General features: G+C 37.9%; 1 protein-coding gene across 6 annotated transcripts; it reads left to right on the top strand.

The window, feature by feature from the left end:
- Nucleotides 1-1917: 1917 nt before the first annotated feature.
- LOC102081731 (butyrophilin subfamily 2 member A2) lies at nucleotides 1918-26363 on the top strand. Of its 6 annotated transcripts, none has more exons than XM_025907066.1 (7): nucleotides 1918-1956; nucleotides 4442-4596; nucleotides 6877-7203; nucleotides 9784-10047; nucleotides 15752-15775; nucleotides 24594-24650; nucleotides 26341-26363. In XM_025907066.1, exons 2-6 carry the CDS (start codon nucleotides 4524-4526, stop codon nucleotides 24644-24646), a joined length of 741 nt encoding a protein of 246 aa, XP_025762851.1. In that variant the 5' UTR covers nucleotides 1918-1956; nucleotides 4442-4523; the 3' UTR covers nucleotides 24647-24650; nucleotides 26341-26363. The 6 variants fall into 6 exon arrangements, with proteins under 6 accessions (XP_025762851.1, XP_025762852.1, XP_019214956.1 ...); XM_025907064.1 differs by lacking the exon at nucleotides 26341-26363 and adding an exon at nucleotides 19647-19750 and having other exon boundaries at nucleotides 1932-1956; nucleotides 24597-25030; XM_025907065.1 differs by lacking the exon at nucleotides 26341-26363 and adding an exon at nucleotides 19647-19750 and having other exon boundaries at nucleotides 1932-1956; nucleotides 24594-25030.
- The last annotated feature ends 581 nt before the right edge of the window (nucleotides 26364-26944 follow it).

Raw genomic sequence — 26944 nt, 5'->3', positions numbered from 1 at the left:
AAGAGTAGACTGATATATGAAATATTCCTTTATTGGGTGAGAAAATCAGACCATGTCATAACTGCTTTAAGTCATACAGAATAGATATCAAAGCCTTAAACAGGCTGACTTCAGCTAAATGGGTCAAACTGGGCAGAAAGTACACAAACACATAACATCCTTATAGAATATGACGTAACACTATAGATCAACTTAGCTCAGAATATATAAAGCATATAAACAATTACAGCAATGTCTTGATGCATTCTCAATCATCCAGGAAAGTAAATCTCTAAAAGTTGATTCTGTTCATCTGGATGTAGCATTTTGTGGGAGAAACGTTTCGTCACTCATCCGAGTGACTTCTTCAGTCTCAGCTGACTGCAGGTTTCAATCTTATAAACAGTACATTTGCATAACGACTGAAACCAGCCCACTGAAGGAACAATGGTCTGGGAGGTCAGTTCCTTAATCATAATTATGCAAATCCTCATGACCATTGATCAACAACCACTGATCAAAGCCCACTGATCAAAAACCACTGATCAATGGCCATGAGTCCCATTCACAGAGAGTTGGGGAATGGCTGCAATCACAGCGTTGTAAGATGGTGACAGATGTACCCTTAGTACCATTCACTCTCTGTGAATGGTACTCATGGCCATTGATCAGTGGGCTTTGATCAGTGGTTGTTGATCAATGGTCATGAGAATTTGCATAATTAAGATTAAGGAACTGACCTCCCAGACCATTGTTCCTTCAGTGGGCTGGTTTCAGTCGTTATGCAAATGTACTGTTTATAAGATCGTGGAAACCTGCAGTCAGCTGAGACTGAAGAAGTCACTTGGATATGTGACGAAACGTTTCCCCCACAAAATGATGAACAGAATCAACTTTTGGAGAATTACAACAATATGATGCAACAAACACAGCAGTACTACTAATCCAAAATACTCAAAGCTTCATAGAACTGAAACAAACATTTATTTTTAGCTCCATTCTGCTGCTGATACATACTTTAGGTTTCTGAATATTAAACTTGTTGCTGCCTTTCATAGTGTGTAACTTGAAGGCCCTGAGTACTTTCTCCCACACTGAAAACACTGGAATGATAACATTATTTGAACATTACCTAATAAGAATGATTCAGGACAGACAGTTAATTATTTTAAACTTTCCTAGCAGTCCTTCACAAACAAGGAACATTCTCTCCGTCTCGAGGGCAGGAACTGACTCCCACTTATCTCCTGGATCCAACTGTCCCTTATGGAGACACAACATTGCAGCTACAAGGTTTTACAGATTGTTATTTGATCTCTTACCTAAACATGAACCCACTAACTGTGTGTGTGTGTGTGTCTGTATCCGAACCTCAAATGCACCCTATTTTACCTCTCAGCTCGTATGTAATAATCTGAATCAGGAATGTAATATTGAATAACTGTTGTTTAATCAACTGCCACTACTTAAAGCTTAACAAAAGATATAACTGAATAAAAGATCATAAAGAATAACATGATATAAGTGTTTTGTAAGCGTGTGCGGCCTTCTGTGCTCTAAGTCACTTCACTCAATAGATCAGCCAGACATCCCGCTGACTGTAGCTTTTAACCCTTACTAACTTGAGCACAACTCTATAATGAGCACCAAACTGCAATATGTATAAAAATGATCACGGTAACACCTGCAATGAAAGATTATATGATTATACCAACACCTGTAAATAGAAGATTAACATGAAGTTATAACAATCACTGTAATACAAACTTTAATGTAATGTCAATAGCTTCCATAAATGCTTTAATGTAATGCTTGTTATATGATTCTGATACAATGATAATGCTGATGATAAAATAACAGTAAAATACCCCTTCTTATCCCACAACGTACACAAGGAACCCAGGGGAGGCAAAGAGACAGAAACCAAGAAAACCAAGAAAGAAAAAGCCTGATCGCTGCCGTCTATAAAATAACAAGGTGAGTTTAATTTTAGTTTTTCAATGTATGCATGTTATTTTGAATATAATCTGCTTTTATTTCAGCTGAATGCTATTATGTGAATTCAACTCTACATGTATTATAGGAAAGTTAATAATGATAATCCACAGCAGATCTGACCAAAACAAGAGCAAACAGCCCACCCCCTAAAAAAACAAAACAAAACAAAACAAAACAAAAGACAAAAAACAAGAAGATTCATGGAATCACTGCTCAGGCAGGAACTTTTTGTTCCTCATTTTACTCAGAATCAATTCTGACCAGGCTTAATGGCTGACATGGTGGACAAAAACTACAACGCGTTCACCAAGACTGCTGAAATTCCTTAATGAACTGAACAACTCTGAAAATGCAAGAAAAGCTAAGTGCATTTTCTTTAAAGCTCAGATGGATGCTTGGGAAGTAACCATGACCTCATTTTCAGAGGCGTCTTTAACATTTAATGGTTGTGGAATATGTCAAACTTCTCTCCTCTAACTAAAGTTAAACAGCTGAGAGCATCTTGAGCAGATCGGAGAAAAAGGTGTGCACTGAGTATTTTCAACAATGGCGTTTAAGCCGTTGCTGGAGGAATGTAGACTTAGATCCTTATTCACTTAGCTGCTGTTTACAGTTTAAAAGTCTTCATCAGAACAAGCACTTCTAATTGTACTTTGCTCCTCACTGTATTTGAAAAGTAAGAGCTGACAAAAAGAAATCCAGTAAATGTATTTTTATCTTTAAGTTTGGTATAGTAATCAGTATTAATCTATTTTAATATTTTATTCAGTTTTATTTATTTATTTATTATATGGGAAAATGTCCTGTCAGCCTTGTGCTGAGAGGACTGTGGTCATCAATCTGTTTTGTTCTAATAAACTCAGCTTTCAGGAACACCTTCTTGAGGGGGCTCATTAAATCTGTTTATTCATATAGCTTCACTTAAAAGTCAACAAATCTTGTCTCAATGCACGTTGTATTGTAAAGACTGGATATTGTTAAATGTTATTTTTGTCAATATTTGTCAGGTTTCCTGTTTGAAGAAAACATTTTAGAGCCACGTGAATGCATGTAAACACATTTACGTGAGGACAAACTGATTTCAAGGAAAATAAAAATGCTCTGAATTTAAAGGTTGTGAGCAATGTTCCCTCTAATTTTTCATGTGTCTGAGCGAACACACAAACTCCCTGAGCAATCCCTTGGACCACTGTGAGCAACAGCAGACGTGTGCACTGTGGTCACGCCAGCATCTAATCCATCCAAGTTACATGGTTTATTAAAATAATCAAATTACAGCATGTTAGACTACTTTTAATTAAGTGCTTCAGCCCACTTACAATGAAAATTTTAAAAACTCTTGACCTCAAATCATTACCTGTGTAGTATGTTAACACTATTGGAAGTAAAAAATAACTTGAACTCCAATTTTGAAAACACAACTTTCTTTTTATATATATATAAAGCTCTGACTTATATTATGAGTCTGTGGTCTGGGAGAGAGTCCTGTAACTCTGTCTGCAAAATACAGTATATAATGACCAATGTTGGGCAATTAATTATATAGTTACTTCTTCAAAAAAGTAACTCAGTTTGGCAAACAACAAAGTTTTTTGCAGCTGTTTACCTAAAAATGCAGCCAAGGCATTTTTAAATAAACATTTCAAACTATTTACAGAACAATCAGCTGTTCTGCATCAAATCTGATGCCACACAAATTATTTGTGCCACTCCAAAAAATAATTTCTGTCCACTATGAGATAAAGGAGAACAACAGCCTGATACCTGCAGGCCTGACAACAGGAGATGTGTCACTGCTGTAACACCTGTAACATTCAGCAGTCGCCTCATTGTTCTGACACACACAACAAAACTATTGACTACACTACACACTAACTACACACTAACTACACACCTGTCAACCACGTTGATTGCGTACGAATGCGTACGAATGTGAATCGCATTAATGGCTGGACTATGGGATAAGGTGGCATCGTTCTAATCCCATACGGGAGCAGCCAGTCACTCACTAACTAACACTGCAAAACAGAATTGTTAAAGTTTTAATTTTAATTTCAATTCAGGTTAGATTTTTTTTGTGCCCACCACAGATTTTTTTTCGCAGAGACCGTGCCAGCAGTGCGCAATTGCACAGGCGCGCAGCTTAGAGGGAACATTGGTTGTGAGTTATTTTGCTCATGTGTTAGCAGTTTAGTCATTTTATGACAAGATGGAATTTTCCGGAAAAGTCAGTGTACTTCCATCATCATAATAATAATATAATTTTTTTTTTTTTAAAAAACTGTCCTGGCGGAAATTTACCAGGACCTTTTCTGTTTTTTATGGATTTATTTATTTGTTTGTTTATTTATTTTTTCAATTTTAAGTTGAATCTAAAACTTACTCCGGAAGTGCAGTTATGGCTGACTACTTTAAGACATTAGAAACTGAAACTGTTTTTGTTTTTTGTTTTTTACTGCGTCAGTGCGCTGAGAGGAGAGGAGTGGCTCTAATCTTGGTTACGCTGAATAGCCACCGTATTTGATCCTGAGAGGGTTTCTGCAGACATGGAGCTTCTTCTTCTGTTTCTGAGCTTCTGTTTCCTGACTTTGTCCGGACTGACGTTTGGTGCTGAATCCGGTAAGAAACTCGTTGATTTAGACTGATCATGTGTGCAGGCGCAGTCACGTTTCACAGCAGCGGATGGAGCTTTAACGCTGCTCAGGCTGCTGGTTTAGTGGGTGGATGACTGCGGCATCTACACCTGTGACATCAGCTGTTAAAGCAGCCGCATTTTAGTGTTGAAATAAAGACAGGGCAGATAAATGTGCAGCATCTGAATGCATGAAAGCATTCTATTTATTATTTACGATTATTTATTAGACATCCTCATTATTTCGTGTTTTAATTCTCAGGTGTGGCTTCTTTGCCAGCGGTTACTACGCTGCTTCCTGCAAGCACGCATCTGTTTTCTTTCCTTTTAAAGACACCGAATATGTGACATTTGTTTCTGATTGAAAATAAATGTTGTTTGTGCCCACTACATTAACCTTTTTAAAGGATCTATAGTGTTATGAAATCTCATAGGGATCAACCATATTATATAGACAAAACTTACAAAGATAAAGTAGTACACATTTAATTGAAATGCAGAGACTCAAATATCATTCTTCATATGAGATTATCAATATATGTTTGAAATAAATCACAGTATTTAAAAGTTTATCTTCATTAAGATATGTTTATCTATATGATATGTTATCTATTTTCCAAAATGTGCAGAAAACATCATTAACAAAGTTTTAAATCTTTTGGGGTTCAGTATTTTGAACCATGGAAAAAAAAACCTTTTGCCACAGAAATATGTAATAAATCCCTTTTATCTGGCTAAGCAACTTTCGTGAGAACACAATAATAAGATCAGGGCCAACATCTGTGTTTCTTTTTCACTTAAACATAAATATGAACATCTTTACACCAAAGCAGAAATTCACAATCTTTCCATGCAGGTTTGTGGTAACTACTGTAGTTAATCACACTGAACAAGAAATTAAAGTTTTACCTTGTTCAGTTAAAGTGTGCTGCGTCCTGTAAGTACACATCTGATTCTAAGAATATTTTGTTTTTTCACTTTCCTTTTTTCTCTGTCACCCCTGCACAGTCTTTTTTACTCTGGCAGTAATACCTGTTTGTGTGGTTACACTTCTCTCAGTATGAGGACGATTGTCTGATAAATGTTAAGAGAGAACATGTAGTACATACAAGTGCTAACAGAGGCTGAAAACAACACAAATACTCCGAACATCATCATTAACAGAAAATAAATGCTACCAAGTCAGCTGAGGGATGTTTTTTTTTTTTTCTAAAGTCCAGGAATCAAAAACAGGTGCTTGGATTCAAACACAAACCAGGAAGATGCAGAGGTTAGAGATGTACTGTAATTTGTCATCACATTAAAGTCTTAACATAAATGGAGCTAATCGATAAATGTTTCCACTCATCAGGCCATGTAAAACAAGTGGAAGCTTACACAGGTCAGTGCGGGTGGCATGCCAAACAGATAATTGTTACAGGTGTGGTTGACAAAATTTGAGACATTATTCTTTGCTCTCTTGTCTTTCTTTCAGTGTCTTTACTACGCAGACATAGGACCTTCAGCACCACTTACTAAAATATGTAATTGAATGTATGCATGTGTCAATTCCATTTGATTAAATTCAAAGGACAAAGACATGCTATGAAAGAGAGCCATTGATTTATAATAACTAATAATTAAATGCAAAGTGATGTATAAAAACATAGTGGCTGAAGAAGTAACACCCAATGCATCATGGGAATCCCCCAGCAGCCTACACCTATTGCAGCATAAGGGAGGATTCAGGGTCAGCTGGTCCAGCCCTAACTATATGCTATAGCAAAATGTTTGAAGCCTAATCTTAAAAGTAGAGATAGTGTCTGTCTCCTGAATCCAAACTGGAAGCTGGTTCCATAGAAGAGGGGCCTGAAAACTGAAGGCTCTGCCTCCCATTCTACTTTTAAATACTCTAGGAACAACAAGTAAGATACGACCGGACCTAATTAATGAAGACTTATGTGAGGAGCCGGATTTTAAGTTAAATTCTGGATTCAATAGGGAGCAAATGAAGGGAAGCCAATATGGGAGAAATATGCTCTATTTTTATAGTCCCTGTCAGTTTTTACTGTTTCTTAAAAAGCATTATCACTTTTGCTTAACTGACCAGTCTAAATAACAATGTCACCACATTGTAAAATAATTATTCAACACAAAGCTATTTTCTACTTTTTTTTAGGTTCTTGTGCAGTGTCTTTTCATGTAATTCCACGTATACACGTATTTTGCACCTGTGTTTCTGATCATATATTCTAATTTTCATGTTTAATTCATGTTTTTTCTTTTAGGCTCACGTGTGATTGTGATGGAAGATGACGATGCACTTTTAAGCTGCTCCCTCAACAACATGAACATTAAGCCAATGCTCTTTGACTGGAGAAAAGACAAAGATAGGCTGCAGGTGTTCATGTATGATGATGGTACTCTTCATAATAAGGGCCCTCCAAATCAAGCAGAGCAGTTCAAAGGTCGAGTTTCACATTTTCCTGAAGAACTGGAGCACGGCAATGCCTCCATAAGAATTGAAAACACTAAGGTGGCTGACAGCGGAAAATATACCTGTGAATTTCCACGTATCCAGCCAGAAAAAATATTCCACATTGAGCTTATTGTTGGTGAGTGATGCAACATTATTTAAACATTATTTAACATTATTCACCAGTGAAACGGTCAGAATACACTTCTACCAGTGTCTCATCATTTGAAATCTTTTGTTAACAAAACAATGACTTTTCTATATGCATGTTGGTCATATAGGCCTTCTGTTTATAGAGATTTCAATAAAAAACAAACAAAATTAATGCCAATAAATTCAACTATACATAAATTTTTAAAAAATTTCAATTTTTCAGAATAAACGTGGTGTTACTGAATTTCCCACGTGTGGGACTATAAGGGGTTTAAATTTCAAATTAAATTAAAATTTATTCTATTTTCTGACTGTGTAATTATAATTCGGTCAGGATCATTAACCAGTTTCTTCTCTACATGTAGAGTCTTTTTAGTTTCATTATAAAAATCATGTGTAATATAACAATCCTGATTATCTTTTATTCAACTTTATTTGACTTAGTTAAAACCAGCAATAATCTCTAACATGTCTGTTTTTATTTTTCCTTTTAGAGCCCATATTAACCTGTTGGGGCCTCTCACAGTCATATGTATTTCTGAAATTCTGTAACTACCAGTTTAACCTTGTTAATAATTTCCAGATCATAAATGGCAGATAGATGCTGGTTGTATCACTGTGACGTAAATTATGTGATGTTTAATGTAGTCCATTTGTTTTACCTTTAGCTCTAACACAGGTCATTTGTTTGAGGATTTTACAGGAAATGACTGAGGCCTTGTTGTTTTAAACCTCTTTTTCCATAAATTAAAGATAGTTAATCATTCAATATGAGGGCTAGGAGGTTGAAATTCACAGGATTTCACCATCATTTTTTCCACAATAAATGTACCAAGTTTCATGATAGTAGACAGAAGTGGCTCTAAGATAATTTAGAGTGCACTGAAAATGCAAATCAGATCACCTCTAGCAAATCCATACAAAACTCCGCAAAAAATCAATTACATTTTAGAAACAACAATGTTGAATTCTGTTTTTTACGCACCTAAAATATTCCTAAATGCTAGACTCAACCATAAAACTTTGTCCCTAAACATTTAAATAAAGATATACTCATTTATTAGATTTTTATCGTGCCTTTTTTGGACGGATAAAATAGTTTCCTCTGCTTTGTTTTCGTTCCGGTGCGACAGACGGGCAAACGACATTAACTTCCATATATGGTCAGACAGGTGATTTTCCCGACTTCAAATTCGGACCGTTATTACAGCACTGAGTGCCTGTTAGATGGAAGTAGCTGTCAATTAAACTGCCATGTGGCTGGTATAAGCGTGCTTTTCTCTGATTGGTTTATTGGAATAAAAGTCTCGTAATTACGTCATTTTACGTTGTAGAAAGATGCTGATTGGTTACATTTTGTACGTGGGCGTTTACCGATTTCAGAGACACTGAACTTCATTGGACATGTTTTTTTTTTCAATACTTTAAAGTTTAATTTAATGTCGCTGTTTAAGGGGTTTGTGTAACTTCGATGAAAATCAAACAGCAGATTAATTCAACTTTTTAAATATAATTTTACTCCCGGTTGAATTTAAATGAGCGAAGGTTAATCGTTGGAGTTTTGTTTTCTACAACAAGCAACTTTTCGTCTTTGAAAGACTGTTTTCCGTCCAATAAACGGTTTCTCAACGGTGATGCGACAGGTTAGCATGAAAGTTATTTGCCATTTACTGACGTAAGTTAACACGCATCTATTGTTCTGTCGTAAATTTTTCATTGAGGTTCTTTAATCCGCAGATAGACGAATATCCGAGCTTTGAAATAACTTGTGCGATGTACGCATCGCTATTTCCGGTCACTATGAAAATATAAATTATATTTATTTATTAATTTTTACATGTGAACTTGGGTCGCATACAACCTCCGCATTGTAAAAGGTTAAAGGACAGAACAGATGAAAAAATCCCAGGTGAGTCCCGACTCTGATGGCATGATAGATTTTATCATCCTTGTATGTATGGGTGTATGATAATGTATCTATTTTCACCTATAAATAGGGACTGTACAGTCTTAAGAGGGGTGAAATTTTTCTCCTGTTGATTTGCAAATTGTCACTGTGTTGCAGCTGATGTTTTACATTAAGGCGTCATGAGGTTAATCTTTACTTAATCAATCTTAAAATAATTTCATCTCTTTAGTTGTTATATTGACCATTATTTTCTTTTATAATTCATCCTGTAATGTCTGAGACACACACACACACACACACACACATATATATCGATATATATATATATATATATATATCTAGATATATACATATATAGATATATATATATATAGAGAGAGAGAGAGAGAGAGAGAGAGAGAGAGATAGATATTAGTTGGCTAACATTCTCACACATGTTCTCTATGGAGTCTATGGAACTGGCCAGGACAGAGTTGGCCCTTCTCACCAGTCTATTCGCAGCAATATTCCTGTCATACAACCTCAAAAGATAGCAGTGGCAATCACTGTGTCATTAAAGGTTCTCAGTAATGTCTTGCACACTCTCAGACCAACTTTGCCTCTTCTAGTACAGAGCATATCAGATGTTTCCATTATTCTTATCCGATGTGTTCACAGGGGTAGCTCCAAAGCCAATAGTCAGACAGCTTGATGAAAATGGCCTTCTCCAGTGTGATGTTGATGGTGCTTTCCCGAAACCCACAGTAGAGTGGTGGGACAGTGCTAACCAAAGACTTCCATCTGAGGAGCAAGTGGCTGCACCAAAAGGAAATCGCTTCCACATCACCCTCAAAACTACTGTGACCAAATCTGGACTGTATCGCTGTGTCTCCACACAGAAGGGAATCTGGCATCAGATTTCTACTGAGACCTTTGTGAACAGTGAGTGGCATTTTATCCCTGCAACAATTAAATTTAATTAGGTCTGTGTGTGCGTGTGTTGGGGGGGGGGGGGGGGGGGGGGGGCGGTTAAGATGGAGAAATAAATACATAAATCATAAACACACACTGTCAGGTCACTAGAGATTAAATGTGTACTCAGTAAATAAATTATGTTTAGATTACCTTATAAATTATGAATTTGTAAGGTATATACGTCTATCTACACATAAATAAATGCATACAATTACAGTATTGAAGTTATATAGTTGTTTCCTAGGGTGAAATAACTGTGCAGCATACATCTATAACAACTTTAAAAAATAAGATTTGGGTGCACAAGTTTCAAATTATTTTTGAGTTTCTGTAATTATGTGGTGCCTTCATCATTAAATAATGAAGAAAGACTACCTCCAGATTTAACTATATGTATGTATATAGATATATCTATATATATCTATATCTATATATATATATATATATATATATGAATAAAAAATGGTTTTACAGTGGATAAAGTGGGCTAGCATTAAGCTTCAGAAACACCTTTGCCAAAGTCCCAACTTGAAGCCTATTAAAAATTTGTGTATTACCAATAAAAATTCGGTCCATGTGAGGAAACCAACCAATTTAAATGAATTATGGCAGAAGTTCGATGATGGCTACCAAAATGGTCTGCTCAGGGTGCAACTTGCTAAGGGAGATTTAACCAAAGCCTAGTGGGTATGTGTGTGAGTCTGTATTAATACTTTTGACTCTGTAACCACAACATTTTCTTTGAAGTGCTCTTTGAACTAGTTTTCAGGTTATAACTTTGTAGCTTTGTGTTCAAACTTACACTGGAAGTGTTAGAGAATTATCTCTGGGATGCTGGAATGATAGCTCCCTCAGGACTTAAACTCCAGTCAGACAGTGGGGCACAGAGAGTGATGTTTGGATATACTTTAATGGAAGTTAACAGCAGCTCAACAGTACAGCAGTAGGCATACTTAACAAGTGTGGGATTGGCGGACGTGCGTGTGGTTCTAAATATCAAGAAACAAGGAGAAACAATTATCACGTCAAATATAACAATCATCAAAATTAGGAAAGGTCAGCAATTGCATGGTCTTCAGTGCCCTCTAGTGGCTAAATAACCCAACTGCGGTGCACAGATCCAACCCACAACAAAAGCTACGGTGGTAAGTCACATGCCTCTACCAATCTCAATCAATCTCCTAGCATAAATCCCCTTAAGGATGTAACCAACGTCAAAGTACAACCCATGCTATAAGTTTTGAAACTGATTCTCAGAACTAGGGGGATTTTGACTCACATTTGCGCAGGAACGCACACGGCTGGAGATCACTACTCCCCCGCACTAATGGAGAAAAACATGCCTAGTGCTCCTCGGACTCGTGATACGGCAGGACCGTCGTAAAGGCATGTGACGTCATCACCTCAGCAAACAGTGAGAACAAAGTGGAACTTATCAGCAGAAATTACCACTACACTTATAGCGATACAACTGAAATATAAGAAGACTTTCTGACAGGAAAAAAAATGGTATAATGAGGATGGGATATTTCTGTAGTCTCAAATTTATATTAATAACTAATAATCTGTAACACACACACACACACACACACACACACACACACACATATATATATATATATATATATATATATATATATATATGTTGAATTTTTTTAAAATTGAATTGAAATTTTATTTCAGTCAACAACAACAATAACAACAAATTATAATTTTACATAAAAGTACTCAAACAGTAACTGAAAAAGGAATAGGCTGAAGCCTTGTGGCTTATAATTATCCTATCCCTTACCCCCCAAAAATAATCAAATCCTTAACCAAAAAAATAAATAGCACTGATAAATAAGTTACATAACAGTTTGAAAGAAATCAATGATAAATCAGTAAATTAAATCAACACAATTTTTTTTTTCATCAAACCAAATTTCTATAACCTTGTATAATACAAAGTTTTAAAATCTTCCTGAAAAATGTCAAAGAAAAACACATCTTTAGTTCATCATTAAGTCCATTCCATAATTTCACTCCCAAAACTGACACACATCTATACTTAACATTGGTTCTCACTTTAGGTGTTTCAAACTTATAAGACCCCCTGAAATCATATTTTCCATTTCTTAGTTGAAACATACTTAAAATACAATTTGGAACATTCTTTTTTATAACTCGATATATCATTTCTAAAGTTTTAGAATATATAATGTCCATGAATTTTAACATAGATGATCCTACAAAAACTGGTTGGTGGACTCCCTATATCCAACTTTATTTATTATTCTAATAGCTCTTTTTTGCAATTTAAATATTGAATCCAAATATGTTTTGTATGTGTTCCCCCAAATATCTGCACAATAGGTCATATAAGGCAAACAAAGGGAAGTAGGGAAGGCAGTTCTTATTCAAAGAATCTCTTGTTTTATAAAGAATATATATGTATGTGTATATGTATGTATATATATATATATATATATATATATATATATATATGTATATATATATATATATATATATATATATATATATATATACAGAGAGAGAGAGAGAGGCCACCACAGAGTCATCAAAGGTCTTCAGGAGTGGGCTCTTCACTCCAAAAGACCTGAGCCTCCGCAGCAGTTTGTAACAGCAGTCTGGCGAGGAAGGAGCGGCTAGCCGGTCCAGCGAGCATGTGGTGTGGAGGTTAGCCGGATAACTCGAAACCCCCCCCCAGTGGTGCTATAACACAATAAGGGTTGTTACAAGGTACAGCCTGCTCTGCCCTTTCCTATAGAGTGCATTTGAATAATGAGTCCAGTCCAGTTTATTGTTCAGATGAAGACCAATGTACCTGTAGCTATCCACAGCCTCAGTGTCCATGCCTTGAATATTTAGTGGCTGCAGTGGAGGATGTTTGTGCCTGCGGAAGTCTACCACCAGCTCCTTGGTTTTACTAGTGTTGATCTGGAGGTAGTTCAGCTGGCACCAGTCCACAAAGTCATGGGTCAGTTAGTGTCGTCCCCATCAGTGATGAGGCTGATTATTGCAGAGTCATCAGAGAACTTCTGGAGGAAGAACTGGGTGGAGTTGTGGGAGAAGTCTGCAGTGTAGATGGTGAAGAGGAACAGAGCCAAAACCGTTCCCTGTGGGGTCCCCGAACTGCAGACGACCCTGTCCGACACACAGCCCTGAGTTCTCACGTACTGTGGTCGGTCAGTGAGGTAGTCCAGAATCCATGTAGTGAGGTGATGGTCCACTCCTGAGTTCTCCAGCTTGTCCTTCAGGACTGTGGGAAGAATGGTGTTAAAGGCACTGGAGAAATCGAAAAAGATGAATCTCACAGTGCTCCCAGTGGTCTCCAGGTGAGAGAGGGAATGAGCTCTCCAGGGGCCAAAGCTGAGCCAGGACCAGTCGCTCCAGGGTCTTTATCAGGTGGGATGTCAGAGCCACCGGCCTATAGTTGTTGGGGTCCTTGGGACGTGGAGTCTTTGGCACTGGTACCACACAAGAGATTTTCCAGAGCTGTGGAACTCTCCCTAGCCTCAGGCTCAGGTTGAAGATGTGCTCCATCACCCCCGTCTTTTCCCCCTCAGCTTGCTGGGGATGTCGGGTCTGTCTGCTGGCAGCACCGCTGCACCACTTTAGAAACATGTTCTTGATATGAAATTATCACCAGATGTCGATAACAGCCAATCCAATCCACAGAGAAGTCAGAGGAATCAAACCATAGATGTCCATAAATTAAGTTTTGTGTAATAATAAGAAATCACACCTGGAAAATGTTTTGAATACGCTTATTGAAATGTATTTCATACTTTAAACAAAAGCCTTTGTTGGTGATGACAGCATAAGATGCCTCCTTAATGGAGAAACTAGCGGCACACATTTCTCAGGCGTTATTTTGACCCATTTTTTCTGCAAAAACAGTTTCCAAATCCTGAAGGTCTCATTGGCCCCTTCTATGGAGTCTGAGGTTTAGGACTTTCCATAGATTATCACTTCTAGCAGCTTTATTTTCTCTCTCTGAAACCAGCTGTTACCTCTGCTGTGTGTTTGGTTTGTCTTTCTAAAACGTCCACCCTGGTTTCATCTTCATTATCCTGTTACATGGCAATGTGGTGTGTATTATGGCATCCAAAGAGTTCAGTTTTGCTCTAATCTAACCAGACTGTATTTTCCCAGTATTTCACAGGCTTGTCTAAATGTTGTTCAGCAAACTTTGAATGCGCTTCAACACATTCCTAAATCCTGACTACAACTAAATGATGTTTTAGACAAGACTATTACTAAAACTAAATGAAAATTTGCTATCACAATTAACACCAATTCATTACCGTTAGTAGTCTGCTTATTTACATAAGGTTAACTGACACTGTGGGCGCTGAATAATACAGTATTAAGATTGTTATAAGTAAAACCCCAATTCCAAGTTTGTGTAAAATGTAAATGAAAACCAAATGCAATGAATACAAAGGTTTACAGTACACTGTCACAACCCTATCAGGCTCTTCGTGTTTTGTGTGAGTGTGTTGTTTCTCACACAGATTCCAGAGGGGTCAGTGCACAGTCACCTTGTTTGGCTTCTTCTTTCACCTCAGGTTTTCATTGTTATGGCCTTTTCCTGGAAACATAACCATTTAGGTGCTTGTCCAGGATGTATTACATTTTGCTGATGTCACATTTTAGTACCTGCTTGGATCACTTGGAACCACAGGCGAGCAGGTACTAAAAAGTACTTGGTACCAGGTACTGTGACTTAATGGAAAACCCTGAAAACCGTGGCAAACCGTGCTGAGTTGATCCAAGTAGATACTAATGTAAAAGGGGCTTATATTTAGCCCAGTTAGATAGCACTGATCTAGAGGGGAGCTTCCGTTAACGAATGGGGCTCATGACTGCCGGGCCTGCACAGTTACCTATATACTTTTGTTATAGGAAGCAGAGTAGATGTTTGGAGGCCAGAGGCAGTTAGTTCTGGGTTAGTCCCCACACACATACTCCGTCTAGCCTCGGTCTAAGCTCTGCACTGCCAGAATTTCCTGGCCTAACAGGCAATGGTGTAACAATTATATCCACGCATGTAAACTGCTCCCCATTTGAAAGAGCAAACTTTATAACGGCCTGTTTCTACTCCACATATATGTGGTCTGGTTGAGGACAAACCTATGGTGCTGCCATACTTTGATCCACTATCTACAGCATCATTGTCTGGGTCAAAGCTAGATGCTTCCTTAAAGGGGAGTCTGCCTTTAGCTGGAGAAGAAAGAAGCATAAAAATAGTTGGTCCTTAATCACTTGGCAGTAGACAGTAGGGGGAAGTGGAATAGAAAAGGTTAGATGAAGAGATAGCCTTCAGGTTACGGGAGCTTGATCTTCAGCAAGATTCTCTTTCTGTTGCTGCTGTGCCACAGTTCCATTTAATTCATGTTTATTTATATATCATTGTGGGCCCACATTGGGTCCTGATTAAAGTCCCGACTCACTCCCCAACAAGATGTGACAGGTTTAATTATGTTGTTTAATTTTTTATGAGCGCTCAAGATAATTTCCTTGTATGTTTGCCCATGAATGGTCACCATTTTCACATTTAGTTTCACCTTCAAATTTCCTCTAATTCATGCCATCTTTTGAGATTTATGGATCTATCTCTGTTATATTTGAGTAATAATAAAACTGTTTTGTATTGTTTTCACAGAAGAGCCGGAGGGAGCAGCCCAAGGTAAAGTCAAAAATTTTAATGTTGATTTATAATCTTGAGGTTGGTATTCACCAAGGTAAACAAAACAGATGAGGTACAGGTCAAGTCCAGGAGCGAGTCAGATAAGTCATGAAGGAATGTCTACAGTTCAAAGACGATCTCACCAGTGAAGGATAAGTGCATTTAGTGAAAAATAATTCAGCACAGTTCATGTTAAAGAGGGTTAGGTTAGACAATTATAAAGGAGGGAATAAGTGAAGCAAGAAATGATAACAGGAAGACTAAACTTAAAAGGCTTCAAATTTGACTTTGTGTCGCAGCTTCTCACATTGACTGACTTCACTCTGACTGTATTTAGACCTTACAAAACTGCTTCTGATGAGGACCTGCATACTTCATGTGTAAAATCACTGAAATGCCCTTTTATAGATAAATGAAAAATCAGAAAGTGTTGATTAAAAATTTCTTATTAAAAAAGAAGTTTGGTTTGCACAAAATTAAGTTTTTAAGTTGCTAAAAGTAATTATAAAAATAAGTAAGTACTCCAGTTAATGTTTTCATTAGGTACACCTTTACTCACCTACTCTAATTATAATGTTCAGAAATTCTGTTTGACACACTAGTTTGACAATATGGGATAAACAAGAAATGATTTTTAGAATATCAACAAATTAAATCCATAGTAAAAAAGAAATTTAATCCCAATAAAGTTGAATTACAAACACCACCAAGTGTGGTACAATTTCTTACTCTTAAATCCCCCTAATTATTATGTAAAATATACAGAACACTTTCTAAAATAGATGAATCAAAATCCCTTCCTATTGCTAAATCATTCAATCATTTATCATTCAGCTTAGACCAAAACATCTGGTCTCAGGTATGCTTCAAAACCTTTGAAATGATTGGAAATCCCAGTCTGCAATTAATACAATACAAAATACTACATAAAGTGCACTATACAGGTTTCAGATGGGCTTTAGTGCTGATTTTATCTGTTGTCAATCTTTGTTTTGAAATTTTAACTTTTCTATGTATTTTATGACTATTGTTCCTTTTATTAATTTTGTTCTTTGTAAGGTGACCTTGGGTTTCTGAAAGGCGCCTTCAAATAAAATGCAATATTATTATTATTATCATTATTATTATTATTTACGTCTTCCAACAATTGCTCACACTGTCAAGGCAATACACCAGACAATTACATCCATGATCTTTGGTTCTGTCCACCAGTTCAGAAGTTTTGGAGTGAGATATGTGAAGACTTATCAAAGTGTCTAAAATGCAGTGTTGGGGAGTAACAGAATACATGTACGGCGTTACGCATTTAAAATACAAAATATGAGTAACTGTATTCTGTTACAGTTACCATTTAAAAAGGTGATATTCAGAATACAGTTACTTTGTTGAAATAAATGGATTACACGGCGGCCTTTTCCTGTTTCATATATTAGGCTATGCCCTCTCTATTTTTGGTAATTCCACGCTGGTGGAAACCCAAACAAAACACGCGAGGCTCCAATGTCTGTGTCTCAGTCTCGCGGCCCATGTCAGCTCTACTTGCAGCCCGCATAATGACGTGAAGAAATATTTTAAAAAATTATTATTCAAAAAATGTTTTAATATGAAGGCAATAGGCAGAGTGTTACAGGCATCGCCCTAAAGCATGTAGCCTGATGGGCAGTGTAGTCCGTGCTGCAGGGAGAATGGACTGCCATACCCGTTATGTGTCTGTGAGCGAGGGAGGGAGAAAAAGGAAAAGTCCGAGTTGTCATCGAGCAGAAACGGGAGCTGGAAACATGTAAATATAATAATAACCACTGCAGCCAAACAGAGAGCCTGACGAGTCCAGCTGTAAGTCAGCTATTAAGACTCGACTGTACACTGTGTTCGTGTTTTCCTCCAAAACAATAAGTTCTGTTGGAGCAGCTTTTCAACGCCTCTCTCTGTCTCTCACTAGTAAAGTAAAGTAAAGCTAGTTTTCAGCTACGAGCCCGACACGAACCCGACGTATTAGCCAGAGGTCCCTTTACTACGACCTCCTGACCCAGTATGAACATTCCAGATCCCTCAGGTCATCTGGATCCGGTTTCTTATCAGTTCCCAGAGTCAGAACCAGACACGGAGAAGCTGCATTCAGCTTTTATGCTCCATATCTCTGGAACAAACTCCCAGAAAGCCTCAGATCAGCTGAAACACTCAGTTTATTTAAATCCAGATTGAAGACCCACCTATTCTCAGCTGCTTTTGAATAAATCACCAAATCCACACTTTTAAGCTTAAATTTCAAAACTTACATTTTAACTACTGACTTTATCTACTGTTCTGATTTTATCTACTGTTCTGATTTTATCTACTGTTTTGATTTTTGATTTTAAATACTGTTTTGTTTGTTTGTTTGTTTGTTTGTTTGTCTTAATCAATTTTAGATCATGCTTTTTATTTGTTTTTGTTTTTAATGTCTCTGTAAAGCACTTTGAATCACCTTGTTGTTGAATTGTGCTATATAAATAAACTTGCCTTGCCTTGCCTTGCCTTACGGTTCGGAGCCGCGGACCTGTTTTATAAATGTGCAGAATAGTTTTCTATACGAGATCACTGCAAAAAGTGCAGCCTTACCTAATGTCCACCTACTGTTACTCATTTATATTAAGATTTAAACATCTAGTTGGTATTTGTATGGCGAGTAACCTTCAGTAATAGTAATAAATCACACAGCAATAGTACATTCATGTAGTTGTAAAAAGCATTATAATATATTGAGTAATACAAAGTATTCAGAATACATTACTCTCATTGAGTAACGTAACGGAATACGTTACAAAATACATTTTGGGGCATGTAATATGTAGTCTGTAGTGGAATACATTTTAAAAGTAACCTTCCCAACACTGCTGAAATGTAACATTCCAACCACCCCTTTAGTGTGCTTGTTGGACGTAGGTTACTGGCCTGGTAGCCTGGCTGCCCCTGGGTGGATCCGGGGTGGACATGGGGCTTGGAGTTCTGGGGTGCTGGACTCTGGCTGGGCCTTGGTGGTTTCGGTCCTTGTTGGTGTGTCGCCAAGGTTGAGCGCAGGTGGGTGCAGGGGGGCTCAGCCCTGACCAGGGGCCCCTGCTGCATTGGCCAAACTGGGGGGCTCTTCAATTGGCAGGGAGGTTGTTTCATCCTTGCAGAAGTTCACTCTGCAGGTGGGGGGGGGAGATATAGGAGAGTTGGAGAATAAACTTAACCTCGGGGGTCTATTGTCTTGTGTTAAAAAAAAAAAAAAAAAAAAAAAGTTTTTTTTCTTTTGCTGCTAGTTCAGTGAATTGGTTGGAGAGAGAGAGACAAATCCCGCAGCTTCAAAATCTGAGAGATGTCGGCTTCCAGCACCGGCGGCATGTCGCGCTTTGTGTTTACATCTTTCTGTGGGATCCGTTTAGCTGCTTTTTTAATCATTTGGTGTATAATTCTTTGGCAGTTTTTGAAATGGTTTTGTGATTTTAAAGGTGAGATTATGGCATTTCTGGCATAATACATTTATATTTAAAAATCAATTTAGAATTTAATTAATTGATATCACATTATTCAAATTAAAATTAATTTTAATTGGAAAATTGATTCTTTTAGACCCACACCTACTTCTGATTCAGGAGGACCAATTAAATTTTAGTCCCAGTCACAGAAAACTGAACCAGCTCTTTATCCGCTCATGGTTACACAAGGGTGCATGGGGAGCATGTTAAATAATTGATCTCATTATTAACCAAAATAACTGTCATTATGGAGCAGTCCCATTATATATTTTAGCATTTAGAACAACCAGTGAGATTATGTATAGCTCACTGTTTTTTTAATCCTGCTTTCTGCACATTTAATGGTTACGTTTACTTTTTCTGAACTGTTTCAGGGTATTCTGGATTGTGGGTTGCTGCTGCTGTGATTTTTGGTCTTCTGTTCCTTTGTGTTGTTATTGTTGTTTTTGTCAGAAGGTGCCGCTAATCTGTTTTAAAGGTAGGTACTTAATGTATCAAAATGGTTAAAACACAGAAAAGCAACCAATTCTGTTGATTTTTTTTTTCTTCCTGCCAAATAAACTCTTTTGGGAAAAACCCAACATGAACTAACTACTTTTAATGAGAAAGTAAATGACCTTTGACCAGACCCCTGTTCCAATTAACATTCTAAAAATCTCAGTACTACCTATAAACATTTTTTTGTTGAAACACTCATGCTACTGTAGCCAAAAAAGAAAAAAAAAAAACTTTCAGAAAAAAAATAACTGAATATATTGCCCTTCACAAATATTCTTAGAGTAATGAATGCCTTGGACCCAGGTTTCTCAGTTTTTTAGAGTTTATGATTCCTTTTGGTTGAAAAAATGATTTATCTTCAGGCTGTAATTTTTTAGTCTGAGTTATGGCATTAGTTCCTTGTACTTATGGTTTTTGTAATCTATGCTGACCCACAGCCCTACCTTCTAATTATTCAAGTCGTTCCATTAAAACTAGCACAAGTGTTTATTTAACTGAATTGTCTGTGAAGGTTCTCAGTCATCCAGGTCGTGGCAATTTAAGGAGCTAGGAAAGAAAAGCGTCTGGACTTGTTGAAGTTTCTTCATTCACCTCTCATCCAAGAAGCTTCTTCAGTTCTAAGAGCAACCGGTGGAGAGTCTCAGATTTTTGAGTCCTGGGAGTGGCCCTAAGAGGGTCGTGGACGCACTATTGATCCTCTGCCTAATCACACTAGCCAAGGTGTGAAAACAGGTGTGGGCAGTATAATGTCCTCATAAGTGGATATCAGGCCCTTGAAGAGGTATTTTGGTCTAGACGTCCCAAAATGTGATGTCCACATATGTGGACGCCAGGTCCTAGGAGGTTAAGGATGCCAATATTCACATGTTGGACAGAGAAGACAGATGGTTTGAAAGAAGAGTGAAAGAAGCATCTATATCCACTGTGAGCGACCATCTTTGAACAGAGGCGGTGGTTTACAACACCAACTGTCTGCCATCTATAATCCAGTTCTGAGATCCCTTCCCAAGCACCTTAACGCGCACTCACACCCTGGGTCATTTGACCTTTCATTGATTTGATGAGAGGTGAAACATGTTCAAGAAACTTAAAGAAGTCCAGATGCTTTTCTTTCCAAGCTCCTTAGATGTTGATATCTGTTATTTGGTATGATTGAATTTTTGCTGTTGTGCTACTGTAAGAAAACATTTTTTCTCCTTCTATTCATGTTATTGCGAACAGTGATGACACCCTGTTTTATGTTTCATTGATTGATTGATTTTTATGTGTTTACTGTTTTTGATCAAAGGTAAGATTAATGTGAAGTAAAAGTAAAAATGTTGAGGACATAATTTGGTGTTGATTATTGTACTGAAGATTAATAAGAATGAGTCACACAAGTTATGGCTTAGAAAGTGTGTGTCTGTGTGTGTAAGCATGTTCTTTATAGGCTTCAATTAACAAAATCGCATCTTCTTGAAAGTTCATTAGGGTTAGATCTCTTTTATTAAGCTGTTTAATACGTTTTTGTAATAAGCTGGAGACATGTCAGTGACTTCTTAAGGTTGAATAATTGAAACAGTGCAAATAAAATACATGACTATTTTATAAATGTTTAAATTCTTTCTGAAGGTTGGAGCTTTAGTTTTGTTCCTTTTTTTATGTGAGTGAGCAAATGATTGAATTGATAAATAATGGCAATTTGTGAAACCATTAACAAAATAAGCTGCCAGTCTATTTAGTAAATTTAAATAAATTTTCTCTAAATGATTTAATGATAGACATTTACGTCACTGAACTAAACACTGAACCTCCTGTAAAAGAATGTAGATGAATGTGAATATTTAATCTTTATGTAGTTATAAAAAGAAATCATGTGCCTTTTAAAATAATTCTGTTTTGCCTTAAAGCAAATTCTGTCAGGTTACACGCTGTAATATAGGCCAATAATGGTCAATGCTGGAATTGTACTGGAAGTTTGTTAACTGGTTATTTCTTTCAATATTATGATGCAATTTCACACAGTGATTAATGATTTCCGCTAACATCTGAATAAAATGTGAAAATGAACTCTTTTGTTTTTTGGTGTCATGAAACTGTCAAAATATTGGGTACTACCTAGTACTGTTAGAGAAACTTTAATAACAAAACAAATAATACTGTGATAGATTCACAGTAGAAGAGGCGATCGTGGCTCAAGAGTTGGGAGTTCACCTTGCAATCGGAAGGTTGCCGGTTCGAGCCCCGGCTCCGATAGTCTCGGTCGTTGTGTCCTTGGGCAAGACACTTCACCCGTTGCCTACCCGGTGGCGCCAGTGTCCGGCAGCCTCGCCTCTGTCAGTGCGCCCCAGGGTGACTGTGGCTACAATGTAGCTTGCCATCACCAGTATGTATGTGAATGGGTGGATGACTGGATGTGTAAAGCACTTTGGGGTCCTTAGGGACTAGTAAAGTGCTATATAAATACAGGCCATTTACCATTCCAAATGGATTGCGCATCACTTGAGTTTTAAAATTTCTTTTAACGATTACCTAAAGTAATCATTTAGGTAACATCAAGCATTTTGAATATAGGATGTTTACTTAAATTGGATCGTTTCCAAAAAATTTACACTTGCAATCTTACTATTTGTCACTGATTGAAGACAATAAGAACAACCCTAGGTTTCTCTTCAGCACTGTAGCCAGTCTGACAGACAGTCAGAGCTCTTTTGAGCCAACCATCCCTTTAACGTTAATTAGTAATGACTTCATGAACTTCTTCACAAATAAAATTTGTAATAATTAAAGAAAAAATTACCAATAATCATCCCATTCAGGAGACAGACACTATCTCTACTTTCAAGATTAGGCTTCAAACTTTCCTTTTTGCTAAAGCATATAGTTAGGGCTGGACCAGGTGACCCTGAATCCTCCCTTAGTTATGCTGCAATAGACGTAGGCTGCCGGGGATTCCCATGATGCACTGAGTTTTTCCTTTCCAGTCACCTTTCTCACTCACTATGTGTTAATAGACCTCTCTGCATCGAATCATATCTGTTATTAATCTCTGTCTCTCTTCCACAGCATGTCTTTATCCTGTCTTCTTTCTCTCACCCCAACCAATCACAGCAGATGGCCCCGCCCCTCCCTGAGCCTGGTTCTGTCGGAGGTTTCTTCCTGTTAAAAGGGAGTTTTTCCTTCCCACTGTCGCCAAAGTGCTTGCTCATAGGGGGTCATATGATTGTTGGGCTTTTCTCTGTATCTACTGTACAATATAAAGCACCTTGAAGCAACTTTTGTTGTGATTTGGCGCTAAATAAAATTTAATTTAATTTAATTTAATTTAATTTAATTTAATTTAATTTAATTTAATTTAATTTAATTTAATTGTGAGTCCAGTCCAGTTTGTTGTTCAGATGAACACCAAGGTACCTGTAGCTTTCCACAGCCTCAATATCCATACCTTGGATGTTCAGTGGTTGCAGTGGAGGATGTTTGTGTCTGCAGAAGTCTACCAGTAGCTCCTTGGTTTTATTAGTGTTGATCTGGAGGTAGTTCAGCTGGCACCAGTCCACAAAGCCTTGGGTCAGTCCTCTGTACTCCTTGTCGCCCCATCAGTGATGAGGCCGACTATTGCAGAGTCATCAGAGAACTTCTGGAGGAAGAACTGGGTGGAGTTGTGGGAGAAGTCTGCAGTGTAGATGGTGAAGAGGAACGGAGCCAGAACCATTCCCTGTGGGGCCCTGTACTGCAGACGACCCTGTCCGACACACAGCCCTGAGTTCTCATGTACTGTGGTCGGTCAGTGAGGTAGTCCAGAATCCAGGGAGTGAGGTGATGGGTGATGGTCCACTCCTGTGTGTTCCAGCTTGTTCTTCAGGACCCTGGAAAGAGTGGTGTTGTAGGCACTGGAGAAATCAAAGAACATGATTCTCACAATCATGAGCTATTCACAATAAAACAGGATGCTTGTAAAAAATGAACCATATATACTGCAAATGCTATTTTAAACTTATTAAACACATTGTATTCCTTTTAAAAGTAATTCTAAAGTTTTTTTAAAAAATACTTTAACCATTATTATTTTTCATTTTAACATGGATTTCAACGTTTTTAATATTTCAACACATTTTAGTAGATGACAGTTTTAACCTGGTTACAAACAAATAATTTGATTAATAGAAAAAGATAACCCAGTTAAAGAAAAACAGGAAACTGTAGAATAACAACAACAAAAAACCCAAATGTACTGAATAATTCAATAGGTTAGCACATAATAATGTGTGTTTGTTTATAAACAATCCATATATCATATTGATAACAACATTGTTAATATCTATAAATTAAAAACTATTGCATGTATTAATCATGTAAATTTCCTGCACCTATCATAGATGTTCACATGATGTCCAAAAAAATTACCCAGTCCAAAGTTCAAATGTTGAACATCATTATGGCAATATTTTGACCCAAGTTGGGTCATGGTTGGACGTCTAAATTGTGGGCCTAGTTTGAATATTGTATAGATGTCCAGAACTGATCTTGGACTGACAGATCCAATGTAGACATGATCTTCACTTCTATCCTACGTCCTACGTCCAATGTTTAGTTAGAAGTATTCCTCACATATCAATCAGATGCTGTACAGTACAACCATATTGACATGGGAGAGTGATGACATAGAAACAGAAGGCAAGCTGAATTGTTTATTGTCTTTGAATACATATTTAACATTACACATAACTATTATTTGCTACATATAACTATGGTTATTCAACCTTATTAAACAACACATTCAAGCTGCATGATGCAAATAAAATCACTAAATTCTCTTCTTTTTTGGCTTATTGTCTTCAAACAAGCAGACAAAGGTGAAGAAGAGGTTGGGGAAGAAGTATTCGGTGCTGTACACTGAAAAGGTATTTTTTCTTGTTATCATAAGATATTTGGAGTGACAGTCACTGCAACTCAGTTTTTGGTTGTGCTGGTTGTGCTTAAGTAAGTAAGGTCACAATGTTCATATTTGACACAAAGAGAAAAGCTCACTTGTTTGAATTAATTTACAATTACAATTTATTTATAAAATATGACCTTAAACAGCTTTTTACTAGTTTGATATTCTGATTATTTGACACTACTTCTCATGTGATCAGATTTAATGTCCAATGAGCCATTTACACTATTGTTGTTTGGAGATGTGTAATATTAGTGCATATTGGGCTTATTCTTAAAATGGTTCAGTTCTGTTTTCTAGTTTTAAAAAGTGTTGTTTTCATCCATCCATCTTCTTCCGCTTATCTGGGGCCGGGTCGCGGGTGCAGCAGCCTAAGCAGAGAAGCCCAGACCTCCCTCTCCCCAGTCACCTCCTCCAGCTTATCCGGGGGAACACCAAGGCGTTCCCAGACCAGCTGAAAGATATAATCTCTCCAGCCTGTCCTGGGTCTGCCCCGGGACCTCCTCCTGGTGGGACATGCTCAGAACACCTCACCCAGGAGGCATCCTTGTCAGATGCCCAAACCACCTCAGCTGGCTCCTTTCGATGTGGAGGAGCAGTGGCTCTACTCTGAGCCCCTCCCGGATGGCTGAACTTCTCACCCCATCTCTAAGGGAGAGGCCAGCCACCCTTCGGAGGAAACCCATTTCCGTCGCTTGTATCTGCGATCTCGTTCTTTCGGTCACCCACAGCTCGTGACCATAGGTGAGGGTAGGGGCGTAGATCGACCGGTAAATTGAAAGCTTTGCTTTTATACTCAGCTCCCTCATCACTGCGGCCGCAGCACCAATCCGTCTGTCGATCTCCGGCTCCCTTCTCCCATCACTCGTGAACAAGATCCCGAGATACTTGAACTCCTCCACTTGGGGCAGGAACTCATCCCCGACCCGGAGTGGGCACTCCACCCTTTTCCAGCTGAGAACCATGGCCTCAGATTTGGAGGTGCTGATCCTCATTCCCGCTGCTTCACACTCGGCTGCGAACCATTCCAGTGCCAGCTGGAGGCCATCACCCGATGAAGCCAGCAGAACCACATCATCCGTGAAAAGCAGAGATGAGATTCTGAGGCCACCGAAGTGAAAGAGAGAGCTAGAAAGAGAGAGCATATTTCTCCTGTTTTGGCTTCCCTTCATTGGCTTCCTGTTAAATCCAGAATTGAATTCAAAATCCTGCTCCTCACAAGGTCTTAAATAATCAGGCCCCATCTTATCTTAATGACCTTGTAGTGCCATATCACCCTATTAGAGCACTTCGCTCTCGCTCTGCAGGCCTACTTGCTGTTCCTAGAGTATTTAAAAGTAGAATGGGAGGCAGAGCCTTCAGTTTTCAGGCCCCTCTTCTGTGGAACCAGCTTCCAGTTTGGATTCAGGAGACAGACACTATCTCTACTTTCAAGATTAGGCTTCAAACTTTCCTTTTTGCTAAAGCATATAGTTAGGGCTGGACCAGGTGACCCTGAATCCTCCCTTAGTTATGCTGCAATAGACGTAGGCTGCCGGGGTTTCCCATGATGCATTAAGTTTTTCCTTTCCAGTCACCTTTCTGACTCACTATGTGTTAATCGACCTCTCTGCATCGAATCATATCTGTTATTAATCTCTGTCTCTCTTCCACAGCATGTCTTTATCCTGTCTTCCTTCTCTCACCCCAACCGGTCGCAGCAGATGGCCCCGCCCCTCCCTGAGCCTGGTTCTGCTGGAGCCTGGTTCTTCCTGTTAAAAGGGAGTTTTTCCTTCCCACTGTCGCCAAAATGCTTGCTCATAGGGGGTCATATGATTGTTGGGTTTTTCTCTATTGTACGATCTACTGTACAATGTAAAGCGCCTTGAGGTGACTGTTGTTGTGATTTGGCGCTATATAAATAAAATTGAATTGAATTGAATTGATAAAGTCATATAATCTATTGTAAAATATTTTTTCCAGTATCTTAGAGAACTGCGGTAGTAGAGAGATGGGCCAATAGTGTATGAGAGTGTTATTAGCTGTCCACTGTAGGAGGCCTGCATTCCATTTCAGTGCCGACAGTCTGCTTCAACTCAAATTTAAACCCCACTTTGTTTTTTAAGGTTTCACTTTGTCTTTTGTTTATGACATATATACCTGTATACAGTTGACATATACTCACACATATACTATGTAATCATATATGCTCGTATACACCATATATACCTACACTGGAGTGTTTTATATAATAGAATCACAGTGATAAGCCTTTAACCT

This window comes from Oreochromis niloticus, linkage group LG5 (genome assembly GCF_001858045.2).
Source record: "Oreochromis niloticus isolate F11D_XX linkage group LG5, O_niloticus_UMD_NMBU, whole genome shotgun sequence".
Classification (NCBI taxonomy): domain Eukaryota; kingdom Metazoa; phylum Chordata; class Actinopteri; order Cichliformes; family Cichlidae; genus Oreochromis; species Oreochromis niloticus.
This window is presented reverse-complemented; position numbering and strand designations above follow the sequence as displayed.

What these genes read in the sequence shown, in the direction of transcription:
- LOC102081731 (XM_025907064.1), top strand. Translation starts at nt 4,524, where the DNA reads ATGGAGCTTCTTCTTCTGTTTCTGAGCTTCTGTTTCCTGACTTTGTCC. An exon ending in GACGTTTGGTGCTGAATCCG is followed by an intron (nt 4,597 to 6,876) that starts GTAAGAAACTCG and finishes TTTTTCTTTTAG; the next exon opens with GCTCACGTGTGATTGTGATG. An exon ending in CCACATTGAGCTTATTGTTG is followed by an intron (nt 7,204 to 9,783) that starts GTGAGTGATGCA and finishes ATGTGTTCACAG; the next exon opens with GGGTAGCTCCAAAGCCAATA.